The following is a 15,236-nucleotide window of genomic DNA, read 5'->3' on the forward strand; positions in this document are numbered from 1 at the left end:
CTTATTCCTCAGCTGGAACGGACAGAAATTTCTATGACAATGTCATGTGACATAACTTAGTATGGCAGATCCCAAGTTTATTCAGTCAGGGGCCGCTCCCTGGCTAGGAGTTCAGTCTGTTTGTGGCGGTTTCTTCCTGGCCCCTGTAGAGCCAGCAAACACCCTCAGCTCCCCGCCGGGCCCCTCACCCTTATGGGTGTCCTGTGCCGGACCCTTGTCATGGAAGCTGGTGAGAGCCGCTTGGGACCCTGGCTCTCCGCGCTGTGAGAGCCGAGGCGCTGGCTGGCTCCCTGAGCAGGCCGCCTCTGCATGGCCAGGCGCTCCCCAGGCGGGGCGGGCAGCGCTGCTCCGAACGGTGCCCCTCATGCACTCTTGCCTCTCCCCCGAAGGAGCCCGGCCGAAACTGGCAACGCCCCCAGGCGCCAGCCCCTGCCCGCGGAGCCCGGCTGCCATGAGATGCTTCCCAAAGCGCTTGCTCGCCACTGCCCTGACGCTCCTGGGTCTGCTCCTGCTCCTCAGCCTCTGCCTGCAGCGCCCGGAGGACCCACTGGTGGTAAGTACCAGGCTGGGCTGGGCACAGACTTCGCCTGTGCCTGCCCCCGTGCTCCCTAACTGCTGTGTTCCCCTGGCCCTGCCCCAGGGCTGCCCCATATCCCTTCCCCGTCCCTCCCCTTGCCCTGCCCCACATCCCCTCCCCTCGCTCTGGGGGCTGTGTTCCCCTAGCCCTGCCCCAGGGCTGCCCCACATCCCCTCCCCTCCCCTCGCTCTGGGGTCTGTGTTCCCCTGGCCCTGCCCCAGGGGCTGAGTGGCTTCCCCTCCTATTGCTCTGGGGTCTGTGCTCCCCTGGCTCTGCCCCAGGGCTGCCCCATATCCCTTCCCCGTCCCTCCCCGTGCCCTGCCCCACATCCCCTCCCCTCGCTCTGGGGGTCTGTGTTCCCCTAGCCCTGCCCCAGGGCTGCCCCACATCCCCTCCCCTCCCCTCACTCTGGAGTCTGTGCTCCCCTGGCCCTGCCCCTGGGCTGCCCCGCATCCCCTCCCCGTCCTTCCCCTTGCCCTGCCCCACGGGCTTTCCCGCATCTCCTCCCCTCGCTCTGGGGTCCACGCTCCCCTCTCCTAACCCCACCTCCCATCCCTGAATTGGGGGCTTCATGGCCTCTCCTCCCTTGCCCCACTCCAGTGGAGATGTCTGAGCAGGAGGAGGGCGTGACTGGCTGGGTGGGGGGTGGAGCAGCACTACTAGGGGATGCTGTTCTCCAGCTCTAGCCCTCCTGAGCAAAGGGGGCTCTGGGCTGGAGCTGCCACCCCTGGCGGACGAGGTGTATTTGCCACAGGCCTGCCTTGGGGTGCGCTAACAGCAGCTAACGCTGGCTCTGCTCTGGCTCCCAGGAGGAGGTGAAGCGCTGGGTCCAGGAAATGGTGCTGCAGCAACTCCAACCCGACGGGAACCTGCGCAGCTTCCAGGAGCTGTGGAACGCTTCTGCCTCCAGGAACATCTCCTATCGCTACCTTGCCGGCCACCCCCCCTCTAGGAAGAGTGAGTATCCCAGGACCAGCCTGCTTTAGCCTCCAGCATTCTCTGCCAGCAGCTGGATCTGAAGAGAGATGGTCTAGAGCTGTGGTTCTCAACCTTTTTGATACCACGGGGACTGACTTGCTGCCTTCCTAAACTGTGTCCGGGAGATCTCCGGGACTGGCGAGAAACGCTGGGTTAGAGGCACCAGCCATAGCAGAGCAGCTTTTGGGAAGCCAGCTGACGGATTTCTGCAACTGCTGCTCTGGCACCAATGCAGAATGGGGGATAACCGGCTTGGCAGCAGCACTGCTGAGAAGGATCTGGGAGCTGTGGTGGTTCATAACCTCAGCAGGAGTCAGCAATGCGATCCTGTTGCACAAAAAGCAAATGCAATTTTAGATTGCATTAACAGAGGCATACTCAGCGCTGGTTAGGCCTCAGCTGGAGGACGGTGTCCATTTTTGGTCACCAATATCTAGAAAGGATGTGGAGAAACTGGAAAGGATCCATAGGCGAGTGACAAAGATGACCAAAGGGAAGGAATGCAGCCATACGAGCAAAGGCTGAAGGAACTGGCTATGTTTAGTTTGGAAAAGAGATTAAGGGGGCACATAACTGTCTTCAGATACTTGAAAGGCTGCCATAAAAAAGATGGAGAAAAGTTGTTCTCTCTTGCCACTGCTGTAGTTTGACCCCATTGCAATGGAGTCAAACTACAGCACAGCCACAGGCACCAACTTTTTTTGGTGCCGGTGGGTGCTCGCGCCGCCACCCCTTCCCACCCTGGCCCCGCCCCGACTCCACCTCTGCCCCAAAGTCCCCGCCCAAACTCCGCCCCTTCCTGCCCCTATTGGATCCCTCCCCAAATCCCCGCCCCGGCCCCGTCTCCTCCCCCAAGCACGCTGCGTTCCCCCTCCTCCCCCCTCCCTCCCAGGCTTGCCACATGAAACAGCTGTTTCGTGGCGCCAAGTGCCGGGAGGGAGGGGGGAGAAGCAGGACGTGGTGGCGCGCTCAGGGGAGGAGGCGGAGCGGAGGTAAGCTGGAGCGGGGGGGGGGGCAGGGTGAGGAACTGCCGGTGGGTGCAGGGCACCCACCAGTTTTTCCCCATGGGTGCTCCAGCCCCAGAGCACCCACAGAGTCAGCACCTATGAGCACAGCAGATGTAGATTAAACCTCAGGAAAAACTTCCTAACGGTAAGAAGAGTAGGACGATGGGACAGACGCCTAGGGAGCTTGTGGAAACTCCTTCGCTGGAGGTTTTCAGAAGGAGGCTGGAGCCATCTGTCTGGGGTGGGTTAGACACAACAAGTCCTGCATTGTGGCAGGGGGCTGCACGAGCTGACCCTGCGATCCCTTCTCACCCTGTGGTTCTATGAGTCTATACCTGTGTTCGGGTGCTGGGCTTGGCTGTCTTGCCCATGGCGGGGCTCGCCACCGTTTGAGAGGTCTGGGAGCAGCCTTGACGTTACTTGGAAGAATGGCGTGGGCTTTACTTGAGTTAACATCCTAGTGAAGACAAGGCAGGTTGTAGCTGTCACATGAGTCTGCAGGTCAAGTTAAAGGCTAGGCTCCCCCGTAGCCTCTACCTGTTAACTCCTCTGAAAGCTACAAGCTGCCACACCCTCACTAGGGCTCTAGCAAACACACGGCTGAGTCTCTCCGGAGCCTGGAATAGCGGCTGCAGACGTTTGTCATTGAGGAGCTATTCACACCCACGGGAGAGGGCCCAAAACAGAAACAACAGTGGGCTGTGGCCTTCCCTCTGCTGCAAGTGGGAGTGTGTGACCCCGCCCCCCGCTCCCGGGTCCGAGACAAACCACAGGGCAGACTTGCGTAGGGTGCAAAAATCCACAGGAGTTTAGTGAGGCATTTCCCCACTGCTCCCAGACACAGGTTCCCTGCCACAGTCTCGCTGGGCCCCACAGGCCTGGCCCAGGCAGCCTGCAAATCACTGCTTTGCTTTACTGCAGAAGGGGTTCCAAAACCAAACTCCACCGTCCCGCGCCAGGCCCACCTTCCCCCTAGAGCTCTGGCACCCAGTTAGCAGTCTCTGCAAAGGCTCTGGGCTGATCCTTTCCTCAGGAAGCAAAAGATAAGAGATCTGTTCTCCTCCTGGGACAGCCACCCACAGACCTGTCCACTTCCCTTGATAAATTCGTTCATCACCTGGCAGCGAATGCAGGTGCAGCGGGGCAGGGCTGAGCCCCATAGCCCTTGCCAGCTCAGTGTGGGGCTGGTGTCCCCCATCACAGCCGGGAAGGGAGTTTCCCCTTGGCATAGCTGGTGTGACACTGTCGCCCAGTGGGCAAAACGATCTGGCACAAGACATACAGCTTCCTTCTAGCTCTGTTTGTGCAACTCTTGCTACTCCATGGCCACAGGGAGGCAGTTCTTCCTACCTGCTCCTGCTCTCCCTTGGGGAAGGGGACCAGCAGAAGAGAGAGGAGACCCTGTCCTGTCTTGTGTGTTGGTGGAGGGTTTTTTTGGTGGCACTAAAATTCTCATTTGCGTCAATTTGGAGGTGCAGTGGGAGTGGTTGAGTCATCTGGGGCGAGGAGAGATGGCAGCTATTCCACTCTGATTAAACAACACGGGCTTGGAGCTTTTCACTGAGAGAGATTCGGTAGGACGCAAAGGGGAAATTAACAAGAAAACGTGATAAATAAGCAAGGGCGGGTACACACACATTTCTCCTGAAATTACTAGCATCATTAAACAATTCACATTTACCAGTGGGCTAGCTGCTGTACAAACAAATAGTACAATTTGCTTCCTGACTCCTAGAGCCTACCATTGAAATTCAGAAGACAGACACAAAGTTGGGGAAAGGAATAGAATCATAGAATATTAGGGTTGGAAGAGACCTCAGGAGGTCACCTAGTCCAATCTCCTACTCAAAGCAGCAGGGCCGGCTTTAGGGCAATTCACCCGATTCCCCCTAAGAGGGCCCCGCAACGTCCCTAAGGACCCTCCTCCGAATGCACCGGCAGCCAATAGAGCTGCCGCCGAAGTCCCGCCGCTGTCTTCAGCGGCAGCTCTTTTGAATCGGGCCCCGCAGTGCCTAAAGCCAGCCCTGCAAAGCAGGACCAACCCCAACTAAATCATCCCAGCCAGGGCTTTGTCAAGCCTGACCTTAAAAACCTCTACGGAAGGAGATTCCACCACCTCCTTAGGGAACCCATTCCAGTGCTTCACCACCCTCCTAGTGAAATAGCGTTTCCCAATATCCAACCTAGACCTCCCCCGCTGCAACTTGAGACCATTGCTCCTTGTTCTGTCATCTGCCACCACTGAGAACAGCCGAGCTCCATCCTCTTTGGAACCCCCCTTCAGGTCGTTGAAGGCAGCTATCCATCTCAGGTGGGATGTAGCCAATCTGTCATAGGTAAGGCTGGGCACAACTCCCCGTAAAGGCCCAGCCATCCTCTGAGACCTTCAGTAGAGGGTGTCAGCCTGAGTTCAAACACAAGGACCTGCTATTGGCTTCTTGTGAAATCAGCCAGCCTCGCACCCTCACAGGTATTTTGGTGCCCAACTCTCCCGGATTTCAAAGGGAGTTAGGCCCCGAAATACCGTGAGGGTCTGAGCCTTACTGATGTGTCAGTGGTGCTCATGTCTGTCCTTTCATCCCTCCGTGTTTCAGAGTTCCTCACTGTGGGGCTGTCATCTGTCAAGCGGAAGCGAGGCAACTACCTCCTGGACACGCTGAAGTCCATCTTCAAGCAATCAACCCAGGAGGAGCTGGAGGAGATGGTGGTGGTGGTGCACCTGGCTGACCCAGACTCGGAGTGGAACACCCAGGTGGTGACGGACATTACCTCAAGATTCACTCCCCATCTCCTCCGGGGCCAGCTGATGGTTATCCATGCCCCTCCGGAGTGCTACCCGCCCCTGGAAGGCCTGAAGAGGAACTACAATGATGCTGAGAATCGAGTTCAGTTCAGAGCCAAGCAAAACGTGGACTATGCGTATCTCCTCAGCTTCGCTGCCAACCTTTCCTCCTACTATCTCATGATTGAGGATGACGTGCAGTGTTCCAAGTCCTTCTTCACTGCCATCAGGAAGGCAGTGGCATCCCGGGAAGGCTCCTACTGGGTCACGCTGGAGTTCTCCAAGCTGGGCTACATTGGCAAACTCTACCACTCCAGCGACCTGCCCCAGCTGGCCCAGTTCCTGCTGCTGTTCTACCAGGAAATGCCGTGTGACTGGCTGCTGGGGCACTTCCGCCTGCTGCTCACCCAGAAGGAGGTGATTCGCTTCAAGCCGTCCCTCTTCCAGCACATCGGCCTGTACTCCTCCTTCCAGGGGGCGGTCAACCGGCTGAAAGACAACGACTTCGAGGCAGATTCCTTCGACTTGCCTGACAACCCCCCAGCTGTGATATTCACAGACATAGACACCTTTGAGAACTACCTGCCCAGCAAGGCCTACGGCACGATGCCGGAGTACTTCTGGGGGAAAGCCCCATCTGCTGGCAGCCACTTCACCATCGTGTTCCACCAGCCTGCCCGTATCTCACGGCTCCAGGTCCACACCAGCTCCGAGGAGCGCCACACCGACTATCTCCACTCAGGGGCCGTGGAGCTGGGCAGCCAGCGGCAGGGGAAAGGCAAGGGCTGCTCTACATACACCCACGTCGGAGTCTTTGAGAAGGGACACTTTGAACGGAGCGGCTTGGAGAACAGCACGGCTGCCGCCCCGGAGTGCGTGCGGATCCTAGTGACAGAGGGTCAGAGCGAATGGCTGATCATCCGCAGCATCAGCATCTGGACCAAACCAAACAGCTAAGGGGGGTGCAGGGGACAGAGGCACGGCTGGTGACCCACACACCAGGGAGCTGGCCTCCCTTCTCAGGGGCAAGCAAGCGGTTTGGGGGTGTCTGAGGGGCAATGGAGGGTGGTGGCACTGCCCCTCCCAGGCAATGGCACCCTGCGGGGGAGGCACAGTGAGGGCCTAGTGGGGAAGGAAGATGGGGCACTGAGGGTCAAGGCAGTGGCACAGCAGGATCCCGGTAGCATGGCAGGATGATGCATTAGGGCAAGAAATGGGAGCTAATGCAGCACATTGATACTCTGGCCTTTCAGGGCACCCTATGTCCTTGGGCACTAATTGCCGGTGGATAGGAGAGCCTGGCCCCACAGAGCTGACTGACTCCTCTGAACTACTTCCTGTGGGGGCCGTGCAGTCAGAACCAGGCCCGGGGAAGGTGTCCCGCTGGGCCAGACCCCAGGAGCGAGACCTGGAATGGTGCTTGCAGCAGACCGCTGGGGCTCTGGAGAGGTCAGGAGAGCCAGCAGTGCCCAGCTCGAGGCAGGTTCAGAGCATTGTCTACTGGGGAACTCTAGCCCAGACGTGGGCAAAACCAATGCCCCAGCGTGTGAGGCTGCTCCCAGGGCAGAGGCAGCCACGGGGGAAACCTTGGCTCAGGATCCTACTGCTCACAGTCGACCTGCTCTACCCCAATAGTTTAGAACTGGGCGTCCAACCTCTCCAGCCTGACGGCTAAAATGCTGTACCCCGAATGCCAGGGGGCTACATTCACGGTGGGAGGGGCAGGTTATTAATCACATTCATTACAGCAGTGCCTAGGAACCAACCAAAATCAGGGCCTGGTTGTGGTAGGTGCTGCACAAACACAGAGTGGCAGACAATCCCTGCCCTCAAGCACTTACAATCTAACTAGACAAGACAAGGCTGCTGCTCGCCAGCCCCCTCCTCGCTCCTGACTTCTTCCAAAACCACATTGAGCCCCTAGAAGCAGGGCCTTGTGTGGCCCCTGGCACCACGGGGCCAAATACAGGGGCAAGAACTCCTCCGTTCTGTGGCAGTTCATCTAGTGTATCCACTGTTAGCTCAAGCCTTTGACAATCGCAAGATTGGCTTAAAAGTCATGAGATTTTTACAAACATCATAAATATTTGGTTCTTTTCACTTGCCTTCTGGTGTCTGAGCTTTTAGGGTCACACTTGGCTCACGTTTTTAAACTTTTCTCCACCACCGGGAGGGTGAAAAGAACCCTTCATATTTGTTTGAAGTGCAAGCTGAGATTCTCTTGTATTCACCTGACTTCAGGCCTTATGAGGAGTAGCAAATATCATGACACAATAAAATCGTGGGAATTGGTAACATTGGGTATCCCCAGGGCACACCCGTCATTGCCAGTCCTAAGCGCACACAGCTGGCTCTCTGGGCCTTGGCTTCTAGAGGCCAGCCTGCACTTCTGGCCCGCTCCTCCACTCCTTGCCTACAAGCTAAATAAGCCTGGCAACCCAAACCCCCAGCCAGCTCTCAGAGGGCATGTCTACACTGCAATGTAAGGCATGGGTTAGTGGGACTTGAGTGCGTGGACCCTGCATTTGGGAGTGTCCATGCCCTAGGTTTACCATTTCAGGACACAGGCCCCAAAGCCGGGGCTCCAGCATCCACACTGCAGTACTCAAACCGGAGTCAAACCACCCTATCCCAGGCTTCCTAGCGCCCTCCCCAGCTGTGGCCACTCTAGCTCCTGGTTCAGTGTGGGAAAACGTGACTGTTCGCCCTGCACATGGCAGGAAGCTGTTACGGCCCATCGGGTTCCCAACGCATCCTGCCAAGCCGTCTTTTGGGTCTGCACGCTCCCGGCAACCAGAGCCAGCAACAGGGAGGAGTCCCCGTTTGAAGAGCTTCTCTTGCTTGTGCTTTCACTCCTGTTTCAGCAAACAGGTAGAGCATGCCGGAGACGTTGGTGGGCAGGGGCGTGGGCAGGAATTTCAATTTGACCACTTTTGGAAGGGCAAGTTAAACACATACATATTATACACATTAAACCATATCAACACACGCACCTACATCATCTGCATAGAAATAAACAGTGGTACACTCACCATTTCGACGGAAATCCATGCACCGGGGAGCCATCTGAATAAAGGTATCCACAGCCTCTTCTGTGTTAACGCTGTTGGTTACTTCAGTCTCTACTGCAAGAATTAACAGTTGCTGAAGACGAGCTTCTGTCAGGCGGCTGCAAAGTCTACCAAGTTTACACTTTTTAGCATTAAAACATTTTTCTGCAGTTGCAACTGTAACAGGTAATGTTGCCAAAAGCACCAATAGGTCAAATCCATCAGGATACAAAAGTTCCAGGTCATGTTCTTTACAGACCTTCATGAGTTCCAGAAAAGATATTCCACTGTCTGGTCCCTGAGCGTTTAAAATAGGTTCAGTGTGGTGTACTAATAAATCATATTGCATTTCAGGAACTCTGCACTGAAATTCTTCATTCAGCTTCACAAGTGCTTCTTTTCCTTTTGATATATGAACAGTTTTCAGGCTTTTTGCAGTGAGATAGGACACGCTTTGAGTATTAAATTGTCTGTCAATTTCACTTATTGCAGCATTGAGTGCAGGGAAAAAGAAATCGACTTTATATTTATTGTTTAAAGATTCCAAAAGGTAGGATGCGGTGTGACTGGGGTAAAAATGATCCAGAGTTTTTGCTGGTTGCCTCTTCCTGTAAGCTGGCATTTGCAGATTCAGTTCAGTAGCCTGCTGTTCAGCTTTGACGAAATACCTGTGGAACTTTTCATCCATTCTCAGGTTGTGCAAAACTTTTCAGCAACTCTCTATTGCATTTACTGCACAGGCAAAATCAATGTTTTCCCGCTGCAAGAAGGTGATAACATAATACACACATCCAAAAATACCAAGATGCAGATTGTGAATTCCAAATCCATCTGTACCATAAGCCCCTTTGCTTCTGCCAACACACTTGCTTTGCTGGCATTCTGCTGACTATTGATTAAAGTTTCTCTAGTAACAGAAAACTATTCTTCTGTGACCTGCAAAGCTTAGCAGTATGAATACCAGTGCACTTCATGAGGAGCCTGAAGACGTGTCTCTTGACCACTGTATTCATTGCTATTGACACTTGAAGTCCCTTCTGTCTGTATCATGGGCCTGGTCTACACTACGGGGTTAGGTCGAATTTAGCCGCATTAGGTCGATTTAAAAATGAATGCGTCCACGCAACCAACCCCATTCCGTCGACCAAAATGGCTCTTAAAATTGACTTCTGTACTCCTCCCCGACGAGGGGAGTAGCACTAAAATCGACTTTGCTGAGTCAAATTTGGGGTAGTGCTGATACAAATCAACGGTATTGGCCTCCGGAAGCTATCCCAGAGTGCTCCACTGTGACCGCTCTGGAAAGCACTTTGAACTCTGATGCACTAGCCAGGTACACAGGAAAAGCCCCGGGAACTTTTGAATTTCATTTCCTGTTTGGTCAGCGTGGCGAACTCAGCAGCACAGGTGAGTATGCGGTCCCCCCAGAATCATAGAGCGTAGAATGTTTCTACGCACTCGCGATGACATGTTTTCCGAGCTCATGCAGTCCTTTCGCACTGATAGGGCACAGCTTAATGCATGGAGGCATTCAGTGGCAGAGGCCAGGAAAGAATTAAGTGAGTGTGAAGAGCGGAGGCAGGATGCGATGCTGAGGCTAATGGGGGAGCAAACAGACATGATGAAGCATCTGTTGGAGCTGCAGGAAAGCCAACAAGAGCACAGACCCCCGCTGCATCCACTGTATAACCGCCTATCCTCCTCCCCATGTTCCATAGCCTCCTCACCCAGACGCCCAAGAATGCAGGCGGGGGGGGGGGGGGGGGGGAGCTCCGGGCACCCAGCCACTCCACTGCAGAGGATGACCCAAGCAACAGAAGGCTGTCATTCAAACAGTTCGATTTTTAGTGTGGCTACAATAAGCAATGTGGCCTTGTCCTTCCCTCCTCCCCCACCCCACCCGGGCTACCTTGTCCGTTATCTCTTTAAAAAAAAAATTAATAAAGAAAGAATGCATGGTTTCAAAACAATAGTTACTTTATTTCGAAGGGGGGAGGGTGGTTGGCTTACAGGGAATTAAAATCAACAAAGGGGGTGTGTTTGCATCAAGCAGAAACACAACTGTCACACCGAAGCCTGGCCAATTATGAAACTGGTTTTCAAAGCCTCTCTGATCTGCAGCGCGCCTTGCGGTGCTCTTCTAATCGCCCTGGTATCTGGCACGAAATGATTGTCTGCTGTTGCTTTCATGGACGGAGAGGCAACTGACGACATGAATCCAAAACCACCCGCAACAATGTTTTTGCCCCATCAGGCATTGGGAGCTTAACCCAGAATTCCAGTGGGCGGCGGAGACTGCGGGAACGGTGGGATAGCTACCCACAATGCACCGCTCCGTAAGTCGATGCTTGCCACGGTAGTGATGACGCACTCCGCCAACTTAATGCGCTTTGTGTGGACATATGCAATTGACAATATAAAATCAATTTCTAAAAATCGACTTCTATAAAATCGACCTAATTTCGTAGTGTAGACATACCCATGGTGTCCTTCTGTATTTTTTTAAAGATGGTGCTGTGGTAACTACTAGGTGGAGGAAAGTATACAGGTTCTGAACAAGTCCAAAAAAGTTCTTGGAAACGGTATTAGAGCTCAAAGGAGCAACCACGACTAAATGTAGACAATGCGCATAGCAATGTGTGTAAACAGCACGTGGTTGTTTTGTTTGGTTGTTAACAACCATCCAGCAAGAGCCATTGATGGGATTTCCCCCCCCCTAACTTCTGTGTACGTGTGCCATGACATTACACCTCCCAGGTCTAAGCGACAGTGCAGGGCATCTCACAGACTAATTGAACCTTGTTAGTGTAGTTATTACCTTGGTTATCAATATGTGTAATTGTGTATTATATAAATGTTGGGGTTTTAAGAGTTATTGTTGTTAAGTTTTGGCTTGGAAGGGAAGATGTGGTATTGGGAGTTGTGCCTTCAAGGGCTGAGCTTCCCAGACAGAGAGTCTGGGCAGGGTGCCACAAAGCTCTTGTTGTTTTGTACAGCAAGCTGGAACTAGGCATAGAATGCTGAAGCGCTTGTGAGCACCCTCAGCATTGAGGCCCAGATCCTCCAGGGCATTTCAGCTCCTAAATCCCATTGAAATCAATGGAATCACCTTTGTGGTCTGGATGTGATCTCTGAATGCCACAGTCCCCACTGGGCTCTGCTGAGGATTCTCAGGCCTCCAAGAGGAGCCTGCCAATTGGTGGATTTGATTGGAAGCCAGGTGCTACTCGGGGCTGGCACAGAGTTTGCCTCCTAACCCGGGGCAGTTTGGGCCGAATCTCCCTTGGCAGTTTGGGGCTGAGTCAAAGCCTGCAAACTCTTGAACCACAAAAAAGCACCTGCAAATCCAGCTCCGTGATGGTCCCATAGTACCATTCAGGACGATCTTGTGTCTTCTAGGGCTGGCGGTATCCCTGCCAGAGGCAGAGTCTGTCCAACTGGAGCCGGATGGAAACGTCGCCTCTGAATTTGCCATCTAGGCCTGATATTTCTTCACCTAGAGCCTTAGAAAACCCCAGGAGCCACCACCATGTCAGTCCTCTGCGGCTAACCCTTCCTGGCCAAGGGGATGGCACGGGGCAGGGAGCAGACCTTCCTTAGGCCTTCCATTCACACATTGCTGGATCTCTGTCTTTAAAAGCACACACCTAGTCAGTGATCAATCAGTGTGTGCAATTACTTACAGCTGTGACTGGGGTGGAGGAAAACCATCTACCAAGGTGCGTGTACCAATTCCAAACTTGCCATACCCCCAGCTGGCCACGAGATGTCCCCAGAGACCCTTCCTAGCACTAGCAGCTGCTAGTGGCGCTGGAACAGGGCTGAGATCCTCAGAACTCCCCTCTGGGGCTGCAGCAGTAGCGGAGCTCATAGGTTGAATCCCAAGTGAAAGGGGACAGTGATTAGTGGGAGAAGGAGGGAGGGCAAAATGGGGACCCACTCAGGACTACAGTCAGATGTGGTGAACGCAGCCCATGATACCTCCAGGGACCCCATCATTTGGGGTGTGAGAAGGAATATTTGACCCTAAAATGTGGGAAAAGATTGGGGGTGTGTGCGTGTGTGGAATTAATGTTGCTAATTTTACCCCTTTACAGCTGAGCTGATTCTCCCAGAACATGCAGCAATGGACAGGAACAGCTGCAGCGTCTCCCCTCCCCCCATTGGTTAGCAGGCATGTAGCCAAGGGATTCTCCTTCAGGACTGTGTCGCACTGGGGTTGCTGGCCCTCAAATTGGGATGCTCCCAAGACAGGCAGTTCCATGGCAGATGACATGATCCTGAGATGGTATGAGCCTAGGGTGACCAGATGTCCCGATTTTATAGGGACAGTCCCGATTTTGGGGTCTTTTTCTTATATAGGCTCCTATTACTCCCCACCCCCTGTCCCGATTTTTCACATTTGCTGTCTGGTCACCCTATATGAGCCATAGCAGGGTGGTGGCAGAGTGGTTAGCACCTCCAGCTGCAAGGCAGGGAATGGGGGTTCTGTCCCTAGCCTGCTGTCTGGTGTGGGGCCAGTACCCCCGTCATGTGGGCCTGTAGTTTCTCTGCTTGTAAAATAGGGACACTGATACGTTCTTTCTTTGTCAAGTGTTCGCAGAGCAGGGTTTAAAAGCGCAAGATATGGTTGTTTTGTCAGCTCTGCCGTGAGTTTGCTGCATGCCTCTGAGCACGTTGCCTCTCCAGGCCTCAGGTTCCCCACCTGTGAAATGGGGATATGTGACGAACTGGGACTGTTCTTAATGTGGTCTTTGAATGCTGACAGGGGAGTGTGGCTAAGACGGTCTGCATTGGGGGATGGGAGACTTGCCAAGGGAGGATATCTGAGCATGTAACCTGAGAACCCAGGAAGGGGTTAGAGGCCAGGTGACACCTTTGCCCGGGAAACTGAACAAAGGCTAGAGAGAGAGTTCAGAGCTGGCTGGTGATATGGCTGGGAGGCAGACGGGGCTCTGACCTCCCAAGGGGGCTGGGGTGCCCTGGGACCCCAAGATGGACCTAACTGAGGGGTCCTGTTGTCTGTGCCTGCAAGACATGTCTTGGACTGTATTCCTGTCATCTAAATAAACCTTCTGCTTTACTGGCTGGCTGAGAGTCATGGTGAATCGCAGGAAGCCGGGGGTGCAGGGCCTTGTGTCCCCCCACACTCCGTGACAGGATAATACGTCTGACCCAACTTTCTAAAGAGCTTTGACATCTGCAGATATAAGCCTCTGTAGGTGCTCGGTATTATTATCTAGTAATGTTTGTAAAACACATCCAGGGTAAAGGCCCCTGTAGCAGGGCAAAGTCTAATACATCTCCTGGAGTATTTAACTGTTTGTATGTAGACATTTCCCTAGGGGACATGCAGGCAGATCAGTCAGTGTAAAATGCAGCGATGCGACAGAGGGGGAAGACAAGATGTTGGGTGTTGGTGCTAGCCAGTCCTAGACCCTTTTAGGGGGTGAAATCCAGAACAAGCCCTGTAGAATCCTCGAAATGTGGGGCTGGAAGGGACCTTGGGAAGTCATCAAGTGCAGCCCCGTGTGCTGAGACAGGACCAGTAAACCTAGACCAGGTGTGTGTCCAGCCTGTTCTTTAAAATCTCCAGTGACAGGGATTCCACAGCCTCCCTTGGGAGCCTGCTCCAGATCTTAACCACTGAATTTCCCTGGCAGCCGAGCGGAGGCAGCAGGAGACATGGGCTGTGTTCCTCGCTCTGGATGAGGCTAACGGCACTGCTGACCCCCCTTTGCTGGGCAGGCCTTGGAGAAGTGCCTGCTAGTTACAGTCAGGATCCAGGGGCAAACGCTCCGAGTTCGGCACGTGCTTTCTGTGACTACTCTGCAATGCAGAAGGAGACACTCGGGGTTCCCGCCCTGGCGTGGGGCTCAGGAGAGCTGCGTTCCATTCCTGGCTCTGCTACTGGGACTTTGACCCAGATCCGCAAAGGCAGTTAGGTGCCTGATTCTCATTGAGCCCCGTGGGAGTTCGGTGCCCAAATACCTTTGAGGATCTGGCCCTCACTGCTCTGTTCCCCTTCTGCAAAGTGGGGATCAGAACTCTAACTTCCTCCCACTCGTGTCTGGTTAGATTCTACACTTGTTGGGACAGGGATTGTCGCTCATGTACGTGCAGCGCCTAGCACGGAGCGGTTTCCATACATTCCCTGATTCCGATTAGTAACAACATTTGCTTTGACGGGGAATGTTTGTCCTAACAAACGCACTGGCCGGAAGGATTACCGGAAAGTGAACACCAGAAGGGAGAGGCAAATGCATTTGCAAATGAGGTAGGATTTATCTGCAGCAGTCACCCAACCCAAGTGAGGACTGATATTTCATTCTTTAGATGCACCCTGGGCCCAGTCGGACAAAGCAGGCGGCTTGTGTTGTTTAAACAGCCTGATGATTCCTTGGGCTGCTTCAGAAGCCAGAGGGAGATGGGGAAGAGGGCCAGGGAGAGAGCTGAAGTGGGTTGAAGAGGGATTTTCGCCGAGTATTTCCCTCTTGAAGTGGGTCCCTCACCCCCACTCCCAACCTGGAGCCGTAGCTTGGGAAGCAGTTACCGGTGTTGGGATAAGCAACAGCTGCTGGGCTTCTTTTGCTGTCTCAGGAACTCTGACAGCACCAGAGAGCGGGGACGGAGTCTAATTTTAAACTCATGCCTGGTGCATTTGTGTATGTGTGAGTGCGATTTCCAGCCCCCCCTCACCCTCCGCCTCCCGCTCTGCACCGAGGAGACTGGCTCGGCAGAAGAGAACCAGAAGGGGCTTCGGGCTGGGGACGGGGGTCTCAGCTGTGGGAGGAGAGGACGGGGGGAGAAGAACTGGCGGAGGCAGCTAGGGAAGGAAGATC

General features: G+C 54.1%; 1 protein-coding gene across 1 annotated transcript; it reads left to right on the forward strand.

Annotated features, from left to right (window-relative positions):
• Nucleotides 1-364: 364 nt before the first annotated feature.
• On the forward strand, nt 365-6,301 carry LOC135878516 (alpha-1,6-mannosyl-glycoprotein 4-beta-N-acetylglucosaminyltransferase-like). Its single transcript, XM_065404209.1, has 3 exons — nt 365-553; nt 1,387-1,534; nt 5,157-6,301. Exons 1-3 carry the CDS (start codon nt 365-367, stop codon nt 6,299-6,301), a joined length of 1,482 nt encoding a protein of 493 aa, XP_065260281.1.
• Nucleotides 6,302-15,236: the final 8,935 nt, after the last annotated feature.

Source organism: Emys orbicularis, chromosome 4 (genome assembly GCF_028017835.1).
Source record: "Emys orbicularis isolate rEmyOrb1 chromosome 4, rEmyOrb1.hap1, whole genome shotgun sequence".
Classification (NCBI taxonomy): domain Eukaryota; kingdom Metazoa; phylum Chordata; order Testudines; family Emydidae; genus Emys; species Emys orbicularis.

Excerpts from the sequence above, each read along its gene's own strand:
- LOC135878516 (XM_065404209.1), top strand. The coding sequence starts at position 365 with ATGCACTCTTGCCTCTCCCCCGAAGGAGCCCGGCCGAAACTGGCAACG. Across the intron at positions 554-1,386 it reads GCCCGGAGGACCCACTGGTG|GAGGAGGTGAAGCGCTGGGT; the intron begins GTAAGTACCAGG and ends TCTGGCTCCCAG. Across the intron at positions 1,535-5,156 it reads CCACCCCCCCTCTAGGAAGA|AGTTCCTCACTGTGGGGCTG; the intron begins GTGAGTATCCCA and ends TCCGTGTTTCAG.